The sequence below is a fragment of the Apodemus sylvaticus genome, chromosome 13, assembly GCF_947179515.1.
Source record: "Apodemus sylvaticus chromosome 13, mApoSyl1.1, whole genome shotgun sequence".
Classification (NCBI taxonomy): domain Eukaryota; kingdom Metazoa; phylum Chordata; class Mammalia; order Rodentia; family Muridae; genus Apodemus; species Apodemus sylvaticus.
The window spans coordinates 4,765,655-4,783,479 of NC_067484.1; the positions used below are offsets into that span (position 1 = coordinate 4,765,655).

At 38.7% G+C, this 17,825-nt stretch overlaps 1 protein-coding gene across 1 annotated transcript; it reads left to right on the top strand.

Moving 5' to 3' along the window:
* Window positions 1–3,649: 3,649 nt before the first annotated feature.
* Window positions 3,650–13,591, top strand: LOC127663592 (PRAME family member 7-like). The gene is given in 5 exon segments (XM_052155278.1): window positions 3,650–3,730; window positions 5,753–5,891; window positions 10,410–10,723; window positions 11,143–11,733; window positions 12,609–13,591. Coding segments are annotated over 3 exon segments (1,284 nt in total). The 5' UTR covers window positions 3,650–3,730; window positions 5,753–5,891; window positions 10,410–10,598; the 3' UTR covers window positions 13,177–13,591.
* Window positions 13,592–17,825: the final 4,234 nt, after the last annotated feature.

Sequence of the window (17,825 nt, forward strand, 5' to 3'; positions counted from 1 at the left end):
TTTTTTTTTTTTTTTTTTTTTGAGCGCTGGAGTAACTCCACGCTGTCCTCTTGTCGTCTCCGCAGATGAAGTCTGTGAGTTTGGAGAGGCCTGGCAAGACACGGGCTAACCGCTCAGGAAAGTTTGCAGGGGGATGGAGTGCAAACCCTCTCTGTGCTCCGGGCAGTGACAGTGGACGGGCAAGGGGTAAATTGGCATTTGGGTACAAACATGGAATCCAGAGGCCTTTGATCCCTAACACCAGATTTACATGAAGTTAGGAGTAATCACATTCTGATGCTTATAACTGAGAATGTTCTTTTGCAAGAGTAGCAATTGGTCTTAACCACAGAGATATTACTTGAGTGCCTCATATTTAAAAATTAAATATCTTGAAAAAAGCTAAAAATTGTAGAATACCAACCAAAGTTTCTCCTGTGGCCCACTCCACATCTTTAGATATATGAAGTTGTTGCATCTGTGGGATGCAAGGAAAATAGCTTCCTATTTTCACTTTTAATCCAAAGCCTTGTGGAAAATTCCAAATGATGAAAATTCTGTACACTGATATTCCCTATGGTTCATGTTAACCAATTCTCCAACAGGGTTAACAAATACCCTGGTCTTCAGCAAGGAAGACACCTAAATGAAATCCTTCATTAGATGTTTACATATGCATATCAATAAAGGGAGAGCCAAATTGAGAATTTCCCCCAATTTCTTAATGACTTTCACAAAAACAGCTGCATTGAAGTGATCCCGTGTAGTAAAATATAACTCATTTATATCTGAAAATTCATTTACTTCATATTAATAATCCATGTTTAAATGGTCTAGAAAAATGATTACCACATAACAAGTAACATGGTGTGAGTGAATGTGTATGAGTGCATGTGTGTGTCCATGTTAGTCAAAAATACATTTTTAAAAATGTAGCCATGAATGAGCAAATGAACAGGAATTCTGAATATGTGTGAAAATAAAGAATGTCTGTTGACCTTTCATGTATAGTCAATAAACAAATATGAGATAAAAATAAACTTAATAATGTGTACAGTCTTAATCATTTGTGGCTTTGTAAATCATTGTTAATTTAAATGAGTAACTATTAGTTACAGCACATGTACTGATTCTGGAGAAATCACTCTTTAGAAAAATATTCTACTCTAGTCATCACATAAGTCTTTATTATATAACCCTTGGGTATTATTTTGACTTTTGAAAAAATTTGATGAAATGTTGAGATGTGTTTTCACAGAACTCTCTGATATCTTAAAATAAGATTGTTTCCTATTAAATGTTTTCCTTGTGCATGATGTTCATCCATGTAAAAGATTAATTAGGGAATTTTGTAGTGTAGAAATATTTCTACTGAGAGAATAATCTCTAACAAATGTACATGTGTTTCTCTGGGTCCATTTTAAAGATCATATTGACATAGCTACGCATAATGAAATATAAGAAACTTAACCTGCTGACAGTCAGTAAATATTCCTTTGTATTCTGCTGGTATCTGTATTTGTATAGTATTTGTGTTGTACTTGTTGAAGAATTAGTTCATGGTAGGGTATATATAAATTGTAACCTTCTTCACTCAGGGCCATGTCATATTTGTGCAGTGCTATCCATTCCAATGTGTTGTTGAATTTGAAATGTTCCATATTATTTCTGTTTTTAGAGATTGAACTATTGAAATAATTCCAACACAGTATAGACTCAGAAATGTATATTGGGTATTTGTTAGTATCCACAGTTTGCATAAAATTCCTAAATGTAGTCATCTCACTACCTTGATGTGCCAAAGTGACAGTCCCATGGAAGAAATCAAGACTGAATTCCTTTTTATTTGTGATAACATCCCATTGTGAAGTTGTGATCCAGATTCTCTGAGCACCTAAATATTCCCATCTTCCAAAGCTGACTTCTAAAGTGGAGTTCATTTCACCATAAATGATAACAACCTTTGCTGAAGATGCCATAATTTGCTTATCATATATCAAAGACTCTGTCAGGTATGGCTGCAAGGTTTCTGGAATCACATTTACAAAAGCTAAACAGATTTCATGACTTTGCATTTCTTCTCTTAAATCTGAGAGAAACTGAATGCCCTGGTCATCATCTGAGATGACCAGTCCTATCCAAGTCCATCTAAAATGAAGCATCAAGGTGACCATGCCAAGGGACAAATGTGTGTCCTTGGAGGCTACCTGGTGGACATAAGAAAACTGGTCATGGTCACTTAGGTTAGGATTAAATGGTCCAAAGAAAACCTAAAGGATGTAAAAGAGTAGATGAAATATCTGCATGTGGAATATGATTATTAGAATCTTTGGAATTATATACAAATAATGTTGCACACCTTTCCAAACTCCTCTCAAGTATAGTATGATTTTATTCTAAATAGCATGTATTATTCCATTTATATTCTAGTCTGTTCCTAACAAGTCTGAATTTTCTAGAACACAGTTTCAACTGTTTGTCCTGTACATTTATGACCTGATTGTTTAATTCCTTTATAACTATCTATCTATCTATCTATCTATCTACCTATATTGTGATATGTTTATATAGTGATATATATTGTGTCTGTATGTGTCTGTCTGTGTGTATTTGTAGCAGAACACTCATAAATTCATGCTTTAAAATTTTTATTGTTGGCACATTTAAATGGAATTTAATGTTGTTGATTTATTCAGTGTCATACATTCTTACCTTTGGTGTCCTAGAATGAACGGCAAGTTTTAAGGGTGTTTTCCAAGATGGTCCTCTAATGTCTACATCACAAATTTCATATTTTAAACAGATATAATTAATAAAATCCATGCTATTGTTTTGTTGTGAATATAATATATCCAGAACTCCCAATGTATCTTGGCACAAACCAACAATGATGGAGAACATCAAAGACATATTGGGTAAAAGATAAGGATTCTTGTTGATCTCATCAGTAGCAAAAAACATTACCAGAAAAAGCTCATAACTTCTTGCTGGTATTCTAAAACAAGGCATAATAATCATTAAGGGAGATATTTGAAACTTAAAATTTCAATTGCAATAAAGTTTTTACTATGAGACATACTAAATTTCTAAATAAATGTCTTGAAATAATCATAATTAATGAGGGATCTTTAGAGATAAATATAATTTAAGAATTCATAGATGTAAGATACTAGATATGATATGAAAAATTTTCTATACATGTAAATTGATACGTAGTTCTATCTCTCAATGCCACCCTTTAACTAGATTACAGTACAGTTGAATAAGAAACTATAAAATAATCTTGGATATTTTAGTGGCTATTCCTGGTTGTCAACTTGACTATATCTGGAATGAACTACAGACTAGAATTGGAAGGCTCACCTATGAACCTAATTTGGAGGCTCAGAGATATAAGTTTCTGATCTGGATCTTGGCATGGAGAACTTGAAGCATAGTGGCTAAGACAAGGAGATCTCCGAGTTCAAGATCATTTGGGATTAAAGGTATGGATGCACATGCCTTTAATCTGGGCCACATCCTCTGCTGGAGACCCACAAGCTAATAATCTGGGCCACACCCTCTGTTGGAGACCTACAGCCTTTAATCTGGACTACACCCTCTGCTGGAGATATATAAGGACATTGGAAGAAAGAAGATTCTCTCTCACTCTTCCTTACCTGCTGGCCTCGTGGGACTGAGAAACTGCTAGATCCTTGGACTTCCATCCACAGCTGCTGCTGATCATTGTTGGGGAGTTGGACTATAGACTGTAAGTCATTGACAAATTCCCTAACTATATAAAGACTATCCATATGTTCTGTGACTCTAGAGAACCCAAACTAAGTTGGTACCGGGAGTGGTTCTAGAGAAGCAGAAGTATAAGGATGAATGTTTCAAAATTTTGGAGTTGGTTGGTTGATCCAATATCACCTTCAACTACTGAAACTTCTCCAGATTCTCTCCCTCCTGGGAGCTCGGGGAATATTGAAGACCCATGGATGAAACTATATCTTAAGATTAAAGAAGCTAATGCCTTTGATTATCTTGATGAATTAGGTGATTTGGTGGTATACAATACTTTCTCCAAGTTGGGGAAAAAATCAGAAAATGATTTTGCTGGCTGGTTGCTCTTAGCATCTCGGGGGGAAAAAACAATGAAGGAAAGGAAGGAGTTGTGTGATAAAATTGAAGAACTCCAGACTCAAGTAAACAATCTAAAAGTTGCTAAGTGTGCCCTTGAAAAGAATCTACTCTCTAGCAGCCATAGACCTCAAGTAGCAGAAAATCAAACTGAAGTCCTCATTATAAGGTTGGCTGAATTACAGCGAAAATTTAAGTCTCAACCTCAGAAGGTGTCAGCAGTTAAAGTAAGGGCATTAATTGGCAAAGAATGGGATCCTATAACTTGGGATGGGGATGTGTGGGAAGACCCTGTTGAAATTGAGAACTTTGAATCTTCAGATTTTTAAGAATTTGCTCCACCTGAAGAAGTAGTACCCTCAGCCCCACCCCTTGAAATAATGCCTTCTCCACTTGAGGATATTAATCCCTCAGAGCCTGATAAACTAGCAGTGACTTTTGCTGAAAATACTGATGTTTCTCAGGGCCCACCAATAGTTTCTTCTAGACCTATAACCAGACTCAAGGCAAAGCAGGCCCCTAAAGGGGAGATAGAAAGTGTAGTCCATGAGGAAATACACTGTACTAATAAGGAGCTTAATGAGTTTGCTAATTCATTCAAGCAGAAGGGTAATATGCATGGGGATGGATTTTAAGAGTGTGGAATAATGGTGAAAGGAACATAAAAGTAGAGCAGGCTGAGTTTATTGGCATGGGCCCTCTGAGTGGAGATTCTAGTTTTAACATGGAAGTTCGCACAGTTAAAAAAAAGGTATCAAAAGCTTGTTTGATGGGTTGGTTGAAGCATTTATCAAAAGATGGCCTACTGAAAAGGAGTTGGAGATGCCTGATATCCCTTGGCTTAGTGTTGATGAAGGTATTTTAAGGCTTAGGGAAATTTCAATGTTAGAGTGGATACGTTGTGTAAACCCCAATCCTCCACAGTGGGAAGGTCCTGAAGATATGCCCTTCACCAGTCCTATAAGACCCAAACTGGTGAGAGGGGCACCAGCACATTTAAAGAGTTTTGTTCTTGCCCTTTTCCTTGTGCCAGAACTTAGGGTTGGAGATGCTGCTGCTCAATTAGATGAATTAAATTCAATGGGTTTAATTGGGCCCCGAGTTAACAAGGGCCAGGTGGCAGCATTGAATTGCCAGAGACAAGGTGATCGTAGTTATTATAATGGACAGCGTAAACAAAACAATGTTTATAATAACATACCCTGTAATGGGCAGAGAGGTGGAATTTATAATGATATAAGTCGTTTGAACCTTTGGTGCTGGCTAATCAATCATGGTGTTTCCAGGGATGAAATACATAGGAAACCTACTGCATATCTGTTTGATCTGTATAAGCAGAAAAATCCTCAAATAATAGAAAGGCTGCATTGGATCATGGCAAAAGGCAACCTCAGCCAGTGAATCCATTTACAGTCTTGAGCCAGTTTACAGATGCAGAACCCCTTCAATGAAGGGGTGTCCAGGCTATGAATTCCAGAAGATTAAGACAAGTAGATCTCCCAGTTCAAGGTCATCTGGGATTAAAGGCATAGAGGTGCATGCCTTTAATCTAAGCCACACCCTCTGCAGGAGACCCACATGCCTTTAATCTTGTCCACACACTCTGTTGGAGACCTACAGCCTTTAATCCGGGCTATACCCTCTACTTCAGATATATAAGGACATTGGAAGAAGGAAGATTTACTCACTCTTCCTTGCCTGCTTGCCTTGTGGGACTGAGCAACTGCTAGATCCTTGGACTTCCATCCACAGCTGCTGCTGCCCATTTTGGGGGAGTTGGATTACAGACTGTAAGTCATCGACAAATTTTCTAACTATATAGAGTCTGCCCATACATTCTCTGACTCTAGAGAACCCAAGATAATACACAGGGGATCCATATTTCATAGACATTTGCCTGCCTCTGCCTCATAAGTTCTAAGACTAAAGGCAGGTACCAAATTCCCAGCAAGTTTTGATTTCTAATTACTGGTGATTGGGCCATTTGTCATGGTGCACGTGTGGAGGTGGGAGAAAACCTTTCAGATGTGTTATCTTCCTGGGATCTAGAAATACAACTGTGGTCTTCGAGTTTGGAACCAGTACTTTTAACTCTAAACCTGTCTAGGGTCACTGGTTAAATAGGTTCTCAAGGTCCATTTGATGAACTGAGGTTTCTACAGTTTTCTTCGAGAAAGGTACCACTGTTTTGTGTTTGGAATTTGATGTTGTTGGACAAGTTCTCACTGTGTGGATCCAGTTGGCCTGAAACCCACAGAGATCCTCCTGTCTTTGCTTTTGGACTACTAGAATCAAAGGTAGGCACCAAATACTGAGAATGCATGGGTGCTTATTAAAGCTTTGCCTGCCAGCCCACAGGCCCTGTCATCATTAAAATAGTATCACCTTGTACAGCTCTGGGGGGTCCTTGAATTCTCTCTCTAGAGCATCCTGGCTAGGAACTCAAAGAGATCTACCTCCCTTTGCCTTCTGAGTGCTATGATTAAAGGGGTGTACCTCTCTGCATGGCTAAAGAAATTAGTTCTCACTGTCTGGATCAGGCTGCCCTGAAACTCATAGACATGTTCCTGCCGTTACTGCTAGAGTTCAATGGTGTGTACCACGTGCAGGGATTGCACAGCTGTGTTGTTAGAGCCTTATTGTTTCTTTGACTTCCATCTCATAATGCTTTGATCTTGGTTTTCACACTTATAACTAAGTACCCATCTTGATCATGATGGTTCTAAAGTCCTTGACCAAACATTATCCCAACTAAACTTCTCTGTAGCAAGGCTTGCAGGTTCATGCAACCAACTGCAACACTTTCATGTCATCAACATGAGCATATGGGTTTTGTTTCTTCCTTTCTTTGTTTTGTATTTGGCTTTTAATTGTTGTGGTCTTGTTGTTTTGAGAGAAAACCTCGGTATTTAAACTTTTGCTAAAATACAACTCCCTACACAGTCAAGTACATGTTCACAGTAATGAATACACTGAAACAAATGCACAAACAGAGACATTAAAACCACATAGAGTAATTATATCCATATATAAACAAGTGTAGATATGAACTAACACAACATAAGTCAGTCAAGCAGACAGTGGAATCTGGACTTTTTAATTCTGTGTTTTTGATTTCACACAAGAAGATCCTCCTTGGAGGACTGAATCAGAAACTCTGATTCAATCAACCAACAGCAGGAAATGTGAATCTTTACAAAAACAAACAAACAAACAAACAAAAAAGCCAGGCAGTGGTGGCACACCCCTTTAATCCCAGCACTTGTGAGGCAGAGGCAGGCAGATTTCTGAGTTTGAGGCCAGCCTGGTCTACAAAGTGAGTTCCAGAACAGCCAGGGCTACAGGGGGAAACCCTGTCTTGGGGTGTGTGGGGGGGGAATTCTTTAACAGGATTGAGTGGGTGGGGATTCAATGGACCAATGAGAAGAAGAAGCTTGTGTGAGGAAGGTGGGGCTATGGGGAGGTGAGAGAAGAAAACTGTATAAAAGGCTCAGAGGAAGGCAAAGAGATGTCAGTGTCCTCAAGCTTGGATCACTGCCTGGTCCTGCTGGGAGTAGGAACCCTGGAGCCAGTGTCCATATCAGGTAAGAAATTTACCTCCATAAGGAGGTTTCCTGCAAGCTGGCCTAGCCTTATCATGATCTAGCTATAACTTCATTTCCAGTGTATATTGTTTAAATAGGATAGACTTCAGTTTTAATGAGAAATCGGATTACATGGGAATTGCTGAGGTTTTAAAGATAGAATGTCATTGAAGAATCTGGGCTTGAGCTCTTTTTTTATTACAAGATATTTTAGATATTTTGTTTATTTACTTTTTAAAAATTTATTTTGGTTTTTCGAGACAGGGTTTCTCTGTGTAGTCCTGGCTGTCCTGGAGCTCACTCTATAGACCAGGCTGCCCTTGAACTCAGAAATCTGCCTGCCTCTGCCACTGCTTCTGCCTCCCAAGTGCTGAGACTAAAGGCATGTGCCACCACTGCCTGGTGTTTATTTACATTTCAAAGGCTATTCCCTTTCCTCTTTTCTCCTCTGAAAGTCCCCTATCCATTCCCCTCCCCCTGCTGGCCAACCCACTCACTTCTGCTTCCCTGGTCTGTCATTCCCCCCCACACACACACACTGGGACACTGAGCCTTCACAGGATCCAGCACCTCTCCTCCCATTGATGTCCAACAAGGCCATCCTCTGCTGTATATGCAGCTGGAGCCATGGGTCCCTCCATGTGTGCTCTTGATTGGTGGTTTAATCCCTCAGAGCTCCATAGGAGGGCTGGAACTCTTGGTCCTTCTGGTTTCATCCAGTTTTCTAGACTTTATCTGAAATTTCAGTTAGGTTCATCTTTATAATTTAATCCGTCTGTAGTCTCTTAAACTATGTTTCACAGATTATGGTTTTGCAAGTATATGAACTAGAATTTCTTCTAAAGTAGACCTTACAAATTACACTTGAGAAGGTTTCAGGAACACAAGCCGGAAATTCTGGCTTTTGGCTTGTGTCCCTGAAGCCACAGCTCACCCAGGATCTAAAGCTGTAGAAATGTGGTTGCTTCATTGTTGTCCAGGTGATTAGACATTGTGTAAGATATGTATGTGTGTATGTATGTAAATATCCAGGAATGTAAAAAAAATGTATATAGCAACCACACCTGGAAACCAAATGAATGTACTGGGTGCAAAATATCACAATGCAGGCAAGACTTGGCTACAAGAAGACACCTCATCATTACATGAAATAAAATAAAAAGAAGTAGATTATCTGGAATTTTTGCTGAATGGAAGAGCATTTGTGTAGTGGAAACAGACCTCACTACAGAATAACTTCAATGAAGACATTTAAAATACTATTTTTTTAAAGATTTATTTATTATATGTGAGTACTCTGTAGCTGTCTTCAGACTCATCAAAAGAGGGCATCAGATCTCATTACAGATGGTTGTGATCCACCATAAGGTTGCTGAGATTTGAACTCATGACCTCCAGAAGAGCAGTGCTCTTAACCACTGAGCCATCTCTCCAGCCCCTAAAATCCTACTTTACTTGATTTTCCTGAACCTGAACTAGCATGAAATATGCTTTATAGATTAGACTGGTGTGAAATTCTCCCAACTCTTCCTCTAAAGGGCTTCAGTTATGTTTTTTTAGAGGCTTGTTTGGCATCTACGCAGAGTTCTAAAAGCAAAGGGCTCTAGGCATGTATAGTGGAGGAAAAAAAGAAAATCCAAGGCTGCTAACCACACACAGGAGCATAGTGTGTGACAGTAAGCCTGGGCTACATAACGAGTTCCATTCAAGATTGGAAGGAGAGCCAACTGAACGGAAGCATCTTTTCTAGGCAATAACATAAAGTATAAACAAACATTTGGAAGTACTGATAGGTGTAATGTCTCATCTCTTTCTTTGTCTGAACTCTAACTTGTCATGGGAAACTCCCCTCCCTGTAGCCTATGTAAACTTGGCTTCTCCTCTAAGACTCACATGAGCAGGCGCTCTCATTCAGTAGCATGGCTTTTCAACTCTCTGGGGAAAGTTGCAGGTTTTAGTTAGGTTTTGCATTTTATGTACTTATGTATTTATTTTTATTTACTTCTTTAATTAATTAATTAATTTATATTTATTTGTTTTGGTTTTTTGAGACAGGGTTTCTCTGTGTAGCCCTAGCTGGCCTCTAACTCAGATATCTGCCTGCTTCTGCCTCCCAAGTACTGGGATTCAAGGCGTGTGCCAGAACCACCTGGCATAGGTTTTATATTTTAGATGTGGTCTGATTGTATATCCAGGTGGCTATGAATTTTACCTCATTTCCCAAAACAATATAATATAGCCCAGATTTCTCACCCTGGCCTTCAAAGAGTTAAGTGATACATACATACAGGCATCTCATAGGATCTCCTTAGCCCTTCCCTGGAGGGATCAATCTATTGCAAGGACAATAAGCCTGGTTGCATCTGCGACATAAGCAGAATATTTTTTTCAGGGCCTGCAAAGATGTTCAGTGTCCTTTTTCCTGAAACAAGACTTTGTCCAGTATGAATCTTTGCTTTATACTAGACATGAGATTAAGAGAAGCATGGGTTGATATCCCATGCAACAGTGGATAACTTTTTCTACTGTGGGTGCTTAAAAGAGAATCCACATGCTGAGGGTGATGAACTTGTGGCTTGGAGACCACAGGATTGTATAATTGGGCAGACTGTGTTCTCCATTATTGCCAGAGCATGGGCTCTATACTTCTGGTTCATGCAATATGTGAGAAATAGGACTTCTGAAAACTTAGCCTGAAATTATGTCTCCTAAATGCTTCACCAGGTTGCTTCTGACTGAATATCTAGCAGGATGAGTACCTACAACCCTCCCACACTCCAGTAGCTGGCACTGGATGCGCTGCTGAGGAAAGATGCCATAAACTCCTCCGATCTGGATCACCTGCCCACTGTGCTTTCCCCACCACTCTTCCTAGAGGCCTTCAATGGAAGACACACACAGATATTGAAGGCAATGGTGGCAGCCTGGCCCTTTACCTGCCTCCCTGTGGGGGCGCTGATGAAAACCCCTGATGTGGAGGACTTGCAAGCTGTGCTGGATGGCATAGATATACTGCTGACACAGAATGTTAGTCCCAGGTAAGCAAGGCCCAAGTAGGCTAAATGGGGAATCATGGGGATAGTGGTAAGACACACATTAGGGCAGGAAGAATGGGGGAAACAGCACAGGGGATAATGATGCCATTGACATGGGGATTTGTGGAAATACTATTCAATTTGAAAACTGACCTAAATGATAGTCATAGGTCAGGACAGCTCAGGGTACAAGGAACCATGTTAGGATGAGCCTTTCTGTGCCTTTCCTACAGGCACTAGATATGGAATAGACACAAGTCAAGAGCAAATGAATGAAGGGATGTGGGTCATGTCTCCAGATACAGCTCCTTGCCTGCTTGGTGCAATGTACTTTGATGGAGCTGATCTTAGACATGTGGGATCCAGGCTAACTCCATGTTGGTTCATTTTACATTATGAAACTTTGCCTTTATCTTTCACAGAAGCAGGAAGCTTCAAGTCCTGGACTTCAGAGATGTGCACCAGGATTTTGGGGATGTATGGGCTGGAAGAAAGGATGAAGTCTGCTCAGCAAAGACTGGGAATGAGAAACAAGTTGCAAAGCACATTCCTAGATATGCACTGAGGCAGCGTTTGAAGGTGGTCACTGACCTGAGCCTTGACTTCTCTCTGCAACAACATCAAACATACTTACTACAATGGGCCCAGCAGAGAAAAGACTCTTTGAGGCTATGCTGTCTGAAGATGAAGATTTGTCACTTCCCAGTGGAGATTATCAGGGAGATCTTGAACATTTTTCAGCCAAACTATATTGAGGAATTGGAAATATACACAAAACAGGACCTATCCTTTCTAGGTTGCTTTTCACCTTGCTTTGGCCTGATGAGAAATCTTCGCAAATTCCATCTAAGGGAAATAAGATTGAGGATCTCACTTAGTGGTGTGCTTCATTTTGCAGATGTAAAGGACTGTGCTGCCAAACTCCTTTCTCAGTTCTCCAAACTCAACTATCTCCAACACCTCTCCATGAATGGTGGCTACTTTTCCAGTGACAACATGAAACTGTTGTTCAGGTAAGGAAGGATAGTGATCTGTTTCTGTTATAGCAACAACCTTTCCCTTTACTTCAATCATTTGTGGGCATCTCAGGTGTGACGGTCATAGAGGATGTTACAGTGATGCACTTATTACACTATCAATGTGTGGACTGTTTCCTTCTTAATGGAGCTCACTTGATTCAGTCCCCACTTATGTGGAAGAGTATGGGCTGGGGTAAGGAATATTGAGAAAGCTGTCTTGTAAGCATGTCCATTGTGTGGGTCAGATGCTGTAAGTGTGCTTTCCATATTACCCTTTGGGATCCAGGCAAAACTGATTCAAGGTAACAGGACAGATATGGGGAGGCTCCACAACTACCCTCTACAAAGATTTGTGAGAACAGGAATCCGTTTGTTCCTCTATTGGAGTCAGTCAGCCTCTACTTCTCCATAAAGATTTGAACACAAGTTTTGACTAAGTAGACGGGAAATCTGTGACACTGTGGTGGAGGTCATCAGTGTCAGAGGTGAAACACTGTGATCAGGGATAAAGACTGTGGAGATTGCCAGGATATGGATAAAGTCTGCAGGACATAGGCCAAGATATTGCCAGAACCCTTCTGTGCTAGTTCTTTCTAGGTGTGCTCTCCTAGCTTGATGGTGCAAACTCTAGTTCTCTGACAGAGTGAGGAAGGGTTGTTGCAGACATGCGGTCTGATCCCACCCTACCTGAGTGTAATATGCTTCAGTAAACAATGCTATGAGGAGACACCAACATGCTGTTTCCCCAGTGTAGACCTTCAACATAAGCATAGATTGACTCTACATATGTGGATTCTCTGTGTCAGTATCAATCTTACTAGAGTCCTCCAGCACCATGAGTCAGAAAATTTTTCTTGTTCTTTCTCTAGATGCCTGAAGAGTGCCTTGGAGTCCTTGTCTATGACTGTCTGCCAACTCTCCAAGTCAGACTTGAAACACACGTCAGTGTGTCAGAGGCTCTATCAACTGAAACACCTGCACTTCGATGATGTAGTGCTTCCCAAGTCCTGTTCCAAGAGTCTCTGAATTCTCCTAGAGAATGAATCTGAAACTCTGCAAACCCGGCAGTTAGAGAACTGCAGGATGAATGACTCTCAGCTCAAAATCCTTTTGCCTGCTCTGGGCCAGTGCTCACAGCTCACCTCTGTCAATTTCTATGAGAATGACTTCTCCACTGCTGTAATAAAGGACCTTCTGCAATGCATGGCCAATCAAAGCAAGCTGGTTGTTGAGCAGTACCCTGCCCCACTAGAGTGCTATGATCACGAGGGTTATCTTATAGTGGACAGATTTTCCCAACTGTGTCAAAATCTCATGGACATTCTCAGGGCCAGAAGGCAGCCCAAGACAATCACATTTGCTTCAGAAACCTGCCGTTATTGTTGGAGTCGCTGCATCTATGATATGAAGACCAGACTTTGCCGTTGCTGGCGGTAAAGAAGAGGTTGATTCTAGATGCTAGGACATGATATCTGAGGAAGTACGTTCATCATGGGGTTCCGGAACTTTGTGGTTTCAAATCCATTGGAATCAAAATGGTGTTCTGTGTATGGAGACCACAAGGGTCACTTGAAATGAAGAATAAGATAATAACATCAGGTGTCTTGTAGAATCAGAAAGACGGTACTGCGTTTCTAAATGTGCCCCCATCGGGACAGAATCGCCAGTGACTTCCCCATGTTGTAAATATATGGCCAATTTATGAATGTTCTCCTCTCATGTGCTACTGAGTCACTGACCTCAGTTTTAGGTTTATGTTCATATTATCCTATGACATCATGATATATGATCAAAGAAATTATCATGTAAGACATATTGGTAGCATTAAAGTCAATTAAGACATTGTATTTTACTCTTTGCTTCCCACTCTTTGGCTCCTTGGTATGTACGCAGAATTGTCAAACTAATTGTGAGTGGCTCTTGAAAACCAACATCTGTCCAGAACCTTCCTTGTGATGTGATATGATGTGATTGTGGACTCAGTGTCATTCCTACACTAGACCCTGAAGTCACACACACTCTAGAAATGGGGTGTGGGGGAGTTGTTAAAAGTATCATTTTTCCCAGACATGGGCTATCATAAGACTTACTATGACCATAGTCTATCTTCTTGCTCTTCCATAATGTTGAATAGTTTTATCTGTGAAAGTGTGGTCCCACAATACAACTTATTCACACAAGTAGAATGCATACTCTATCCATCTCCTGAGGGCCGTCTGTCTTCCAGGTCACTTCACCCACAGAAAGGTAGAGACAGGATAAGCAGGTTTGTTATGCCTCAAACCCACTGGGGATTGATGTTCTCCATGTGCTAACAGTGTCCTATTATTGTTGTTGTTATTATCATTATTATATTATTTTATTTCTTGATTTATAATCTAGCCTTGGCTTGCACCCCAGCCCCCCAGTTATAGAAAAGAACTGCAGCGACAAAAATGGAGAAGGGGCTACTAGTGTTTTTTAAGACAATGGCGTGGCTGGGCAGTGGTGGTGCACGCCTTTAATACCAGCACATGGGAGGCATAGGCAGGAGGATTTCTGAGTTTGGGGCCAGCCTGGTCTACAGAGTGAGTTCCAGGACATCCAGGGCAACAGAGAGAAACCCTGTCTCAAAAAATCAAAATCCCCCACCAAAAAAAAAAAAAAAAAAAAAAAAAAAAGACAATGGCATGATTTTTGCAATGAAGTCCTCTATGGAGGGAATTCATTCTGCATCTTCTGGTTCATTGACTCTGGATACAGCTCCATGTCAAAACTGTTTCCTCAGCATTGTAGCTCTGACTCAGCACCTCAGGACTGTTTTGTTACACAAGCACGTGCATAATGTGTTTTAGGTTGTGTTGTCCAGATGGTGCCAGCCTATAGAGCAAACTCATTTACTATTCATATACGATTGAGTACTGTGCTTTCTGTTGTGTATCCTACCTCAAAATTGGACACCTTAGAGGCAAGAGAGATTGTCCAACAGATTAGAGCCCTTGCTATGCTTTTAGAGCACTAGGATTCGTTCCTGCTACCAACCTGTAGGCTCTTATCCTTCCAGCTCTGTGGAACTCAACATTTATTCAGTCCTATTCCCACATCTGAAATCCTGTGTGTGTAGTGAATATAAGTTCATGCAGGCAAAACATACACATTACACATAGAGATACAGACCTGTGGGATGCAGCTCAGATACCATTCCCAGCACAGCTACTACCACCCTAACATTCCCACATCAAGCACCTAACAATCTATAAAGTAAAAGGAAAACTCATCCTGATGTGCAGAATAGTTCTCCATCCTTCCTCACCTGAGCAACTTTTTCACGTGGTGTCTTTGAAAGCAGACACTGTTTACCTGTGTTCTCCTGCATTTCTTTAAGGGGGTTATTTACTTATTTATTTATTTTATTTATTTATTAATTTATTTCTGGCAAAGTCTCTCATACATGACTTTCCAAGAACTCCACAAAGAAAGACAGACAGGACATACAAGCATTCAAAGACATTATTCTATCTAGATGCTTTTTGTTTCAATCAATTGCATTGTGGCCCTGGTCATGATAGATTCATGCTAATCCTGTGGTGAAAATGCATTCGGTCTTCTGTGATCCTAACAGTCTTTAGGACCTCTTGCAAGGTTCAAAGTTCTAAAGTCTCCTTTGACAGTCAAGGCAATATCTTGAAAGCCATCCATCAAGAACATAGAGAGAAGTAGGCAGGACTCTCATGAGCAAGTAGAAGGATTTTCATGGAAGCAAGCTCCTGCCCCTTTAAATGATGGCTGCAATCCCTGCCAGGGGATTTTGTTTTTTAAAAAAAGGTTCTAGAGAAAAATCAGCCAGGACAACCAAGGACACACAGAGATAATACAAACAAATACAAAACAAAATAATTTACCCACCTACAGAACCCAGGTATGCAGATCTCATCTGAGCAACCAGAGTGTGTGGAGTTCCAGGCCCCTTCTAAGTCAAGCATCTCTGAACTGTCAAACCCCAGAGGCTGCTGTTGCAGAGGGAGTGGCCATATCTACATCCTATCTGACAACTGACCTAGGCTGTTTCACTCCTGTGGACGTGGAACTCACGTGTGTCCTAGAGTGGGAAAGGATGATTGAAATGATGGTGGCTTAAAGGAAGTGTTTTGTTCTTGCCTGGACCTGATATCCTGTCATCTCTTTGTAGCCAGTTCCTAAGTTCTGAAGTCAAATTGTTCCTTTCTTGTAGATGTAACCTGCAGAACCCACAGATCCCCACAACCCAAACCCCTGCTACTTTTACCCACACTTCCACTCTGTCCTTTACTGGGAAATAAGATAAGAAATCCTAGTGGATGAGCCAATCTTTTGTTGCTACGAAGCATGTCAGTGTCCACATCCCTCCCCTAATGAAACTCTAAAACTTTAAAATTGAGAAATTTCATTGAAAATTATACAGATAAAATAGTCAGCCTAAAATCATTTCTAAATTAATTGCCAAATTAAGTACAAATATTTTGTAATAAAATAGAAGATTTACATGGAAAATATGACAAAATTGAAGAAGTATATAGAATTTTTTTAAAATTTAAGATAATCATGGAAAATTATACAGATAAAATTGCAGGCACATAAATATTTCTTAATCAATCAAGAGCCAAATTATAAATATTACTGACACAACTAGAGATTTACATGGAAAATAGTTCTGATCAAATAGAAGAAATATATAGACATCACATTAAAAATCACAATTTTCACAGAAAACTATACAAATAAAATGGTAGGCATAGAAACATTTCCAAATTAATTTGAAGAGGAATTATTAACATTTTTGATAAAATTGAATATTTACATGGCATATATTTTTGATAAAAGTGAAAAAATAAATATAAAAACATGTTAAAAGTGACAATTTTCATGCAAAATTATACAGATTATTTGGTAGACATAAAATATATGGCTAAATTAACTGAAAAATGAAGTAGGAATGTTTTGTGATAAAGAAAGAAGATTTACATGGAAAATTTGACACAATTGAAGAAATTAATAGAAAATCATATTTAAATCTAAAATTTTCATGAAAAATTATACACATAAAATTGTAGACATAAAACATTACTAAATTAACTGAAAGTGGAATTAGAAATATTTTGTGTCAAAACTAAAGATTTACATGGATATTATTCTGGAAAAAATTGAAGAAAATATAGGAAATAGTGTTAAGTTTTGCGATTTTCTTGAACAATAATACAGATCAATTGGATGATATAAACTATTCTAAGTTAATTGATAGCAAATTATAAACATTTTCTGATAAACTTGAAAATGTAAAGGGAAGCATTTCTGATAAACTGAAGAAATATAGAGAACAATATTGAAATTTAAGATTATAATGGAAAATAATATAGATCAATTGGTTGACATCTGGACAATAATTGAGGAAGAAAGTATAAATATTTTCTGATAGATTTGAAGAAACATGAAAAATAAAAGTGATGAAAAACACAGGAAAACATGTTAAAAATTGAAGCTTATCATAGAAAATTATACAATTATATTTGTACTCATAAAATATTTCTAAATTAACTAAAAGTGTAATTATAAGTATTTCCTGACACAATTAGAGATTTACGTGGAAAACATTTCTGACAAAATTAAAGAAATATATAGAAAGATACATTAAATTTCACAACTTTCAGGGAAAATTATGCAAATAAATGGTAGACATAAAAACATTGCTTATATAATTGAAAGGGGAAGTAAAGCGTTTTCTCATAAAGCTAAAGATACATAGATAATATTTTTAATAAATTGAAAAAACATAGAAATACATGTTAAAATGGATGTTTTTCATTGAAATTTTTTCAGATAAAATGGTAGGCATAAAAACTTTTCTAAATTAATTGGAAATGAAGTAGAAATATTTTGTGAAAAAATAGATTATTTATGTAGAAAGTATGCTTGGTAAACTAGAAAAAGGTATTAAATTTGACGATTTTCATGGAAAATAATATCAATAAATTGTTTGACATCAAAAACATTTCTAAATTAATTGAAAGTGGAATTATAAACATTTTCTGATAAAATTAAGTTTATTATGCAAAATAATATGGATATATTGG